This window comes from Otolemur garnettii, unplaced genomic scaffold, assembly GCF_000181295.1.
Source record: "Otolemur garnettii isolate 467f Iridium unplaced genomic scaffold, OtoGar3 scaffold00201, whole genome shotgun sequence".
In the NCBI taxonomy this organism is placed as follows: domain Eukaryota; kingdom Metazoa; phylum Chordata; class Mammalia; order Primates; family Galagidae; genus Otolemur; species Otolemur garnettii.
In genome coordinates this window covers 66,688-69,426 of record NW_003852596.1, presented here as the reverse complement: position 1 = coordinate 69,426, position 2,739 = coordinate 66,688, and the positions used below count along the sequence as shown (strand labels likewise).

Below are 2,739 nucleotides of genomic sequence, written 5' to 3'. Positions count from 1 at the left end.
AGCGAGTCTCCTGCCTCCGCCTCCCAAGTAGCTGGGACCACAGGTGCCCGCCACAACACCCGGCTATTTTTTGGTTGCAGCCGTGATTGTTGTTTGGCAGGTCCGGGCTGGGGATTCGAACCCACCACCTTAGATGTACGTGGCTGGCGCCTTAGCCAGTTGAGCTATAGGCGCCGAGCCTCAAACTGAAAATTGAGTATATGGAAGATATATTTGTTTTCTTTTTACCTGTTCTGAAATAGCCCGAAAGAGGCAAGAAGCATCCTTGGCAGTCAGCTTTCGAAACAGCCCTAAGCTGCCTAAATATTCATCCATTGATGCCTCATTCTGAGACTTCTGGCCGCAGTGCTTTTTCCATCCTTTATGCATTGTGCACAGAGTGGGGGAGGGAGGGAGGAAGGAGCAGAAGTGTGGTAAGAAGGAAAAAGCAGGGTGCAGGCAGGAATGGGTAGCAGTGACAAGGGCTTGCTTATGCAGGTATCCGGAAAGCAGACCAAAGTCTAGGCATGAGAAGGCAGCTGGAGTCAGCACAGCAGTATCTTGGCACTTCCCAGGAGCAGAAGCAATGAGTTGGCTTTCCCTGGACAAGTCGAGATCCTGTGAAAAGAAGAGGAAGAGCAATGCTCCTAGGAATAGGGAACTTGACATGAGACAAGGGAGGGAAAAGGTGCTTACAGAGCTACCTGGCTAGTGAAGAGTGGGATTAACCCAATCAGCCCAAGGTTGAGAAAAGTATGCATAAGCAGCGGAGCTTTGGGACCAGAAGGAAACAGAGCTTGCAGCTTAACTCAGGGCAATTGCTACAGGAGGCTGCAAAAGGATTAGAATAAGGCTCAGGTGTGTTAGATGCAGGCTGGTCCACATTACATTGCTTTAAAACCTCTGCTTTCATTTTCAACTAGTCTGTGCTGAAATTCTCTGTTCCTTTCATAGCTCCAGGGAACTAAAGGCAGGAGGAAATCTAAACGTAATTAACTAATAAGCTTTTACATTAAGAATATCTTTTTAGGCTGGGCGCCTGTGGCACAAGCAGCTAAGACGCCAGCCACATACACAAGAGCTGGCGGGTTCAAATCCAGCCCAAGCCTGCCAAACAACAACAACTACATCCAAAATATAGCCAGGCGTTGTGGCGGGCGCCTGTGATCCCAGCTACTTGGGAGGCTAAGGCAAGAGAACTGCTTAAACCAGCGGTTCTCAACCTTCCAATTGCCGCAACCTTTTAATACAGTTCCTGTGGGTCGCTACCCACAAGTTGAGAACCACTGGCTTAACCCCAAGAGTTTGAGGCTGCTGTGAGCTGTGATGCCATAGCACTCTGCCCAGGGTGACAGCTTGACAATAAAAAAAAAAAAGTATCTTTAAGAAAAAGAAATGGAGGCTCGGCACCTATAGCTCAACCGACTAAGGCGCCAGCCACGTACACCTAAGGTGGTGGGTTCGAATCCCCAGCCCAGACCCGCCAAACAACAATGATGGCTGCAACCAAAAAATAGCCGGGCGTTGTGGCGGGCGCCTGTGGTCCCAGCTACTTGGGAGGTGAAGGCAGGAGACTCGCTTGAGCCCAGGAGTTGGAGGTTGCTGTGAGCTGTAATGCCACGGCACTCTACCCAGGGGGACAGCTTGAGGCACTGTCTCAAAAAAAATAAAATAAAATAAAATAAAATAAAAAAGAAAAAGAAATGGAGAGGAACCTCCCTTTAAAAGGGCAGAGGTCACAGTTCAACCAAAGTGTCAAAGCAATTACCTGCTTATTTCAGATATAGGGTTGAAGTAATCACTCGTTTAATCCTACATAAATAACTCTCTGCTAGGACCACAGAAACTAAATCCATTAGCTATACTAGGAAACCCCAATACAATTCCCAACTATTGTCTCCAAAGTATCATATGGCACTAATAAAAAGGAAAAATGCAGAAAACATGTTTCTTAAAAAATGAAAATAAAAATTCAAATGGAAGCAGCATGAAAAGAATATCTGATCCATAAACTTGCTAATAGGCTAAATTTAAAATGCTATAGCCCATTATGAGAGGAATTGGACATAAGAGATATGTTTTAGGGTTGGCCCCTGTATCTCAGTGGTTAGCGCACAGGCCATATATACCAGAACTGGCAGGTTCGAACCTGGTCCAGGCCTGCAAAACAATGACAACAACAAAAAGTAGCCAGACATTGTGGTAGGCGCCTGTAGTCGCAGCTACTTGGGAGGCTGAGGCAAGAGAATCACTTGAGCCCAAGAGTTGGAGGTTGTTGTGAGCTGTGACACCATAGCACTCTACCAAGGGCAACATAGTGAGATTCTGTCTCAAAAAAAAAAAAAAAAAAAAGGCATGTTTCAATTATTATTAGGTACTTTTCCAGAAAAACTGCTCTGGATTCTAAGAAAAACTAAGTAAAATATTAAGGGTCAAAGACAGGAAGAGACAGTATTAGTTGATTGCACTATCAAGGGTCATTTTTATTTAAGTATGAAAATCCAATTATTTTCTTACTTTTAAGTGTTAAAAAAGTAAATAGGTTAAAAGCTGTCTTTTAGGGAGGCGCCTGTGGCTCAGTGAGGAGGGCGCCGGCCCCATATACCAAGGTTGGCGGGTTCAAACCCAGCCCCGGCCAAACTGCAACAAAAAATAGCCAGGCTTTGTGGTGGGCGCCTGTAGTCCCAGCTACTTGGGAGGCTGAGGCAGAAGAATCGCCTAAGCCCAGGAGTTGGAGGTTGCTGGAGTGACTCCACTGCA

At 46.0% G+C, this 2,739-nt stretch overlaps 1 protein-coding gene across 1 annotated transcript in view; it reads right to left on the bottom strand.

Annotated features, from left to right (window-relative positions):
- ALG13 (ALG13, UDP-N-acetylglucosaminyltransferase subunit) overlaps positions 1–2,739 on the bottom strand; it is a 101,641-nt gene that overhangs the window by 63,795 nt on the left and 35,107 nt on the right. Inside the window, 4 exon segments of the mRNA XM_003801180.3 lie at positions 229–396; positions 399–443; positions 445–569; positions 572–597. Coding sequence (XP_003801228.1) covers positions 229–396; positions 399–443; positions 445–569; positions 572–597 — 364 coding nt within the window.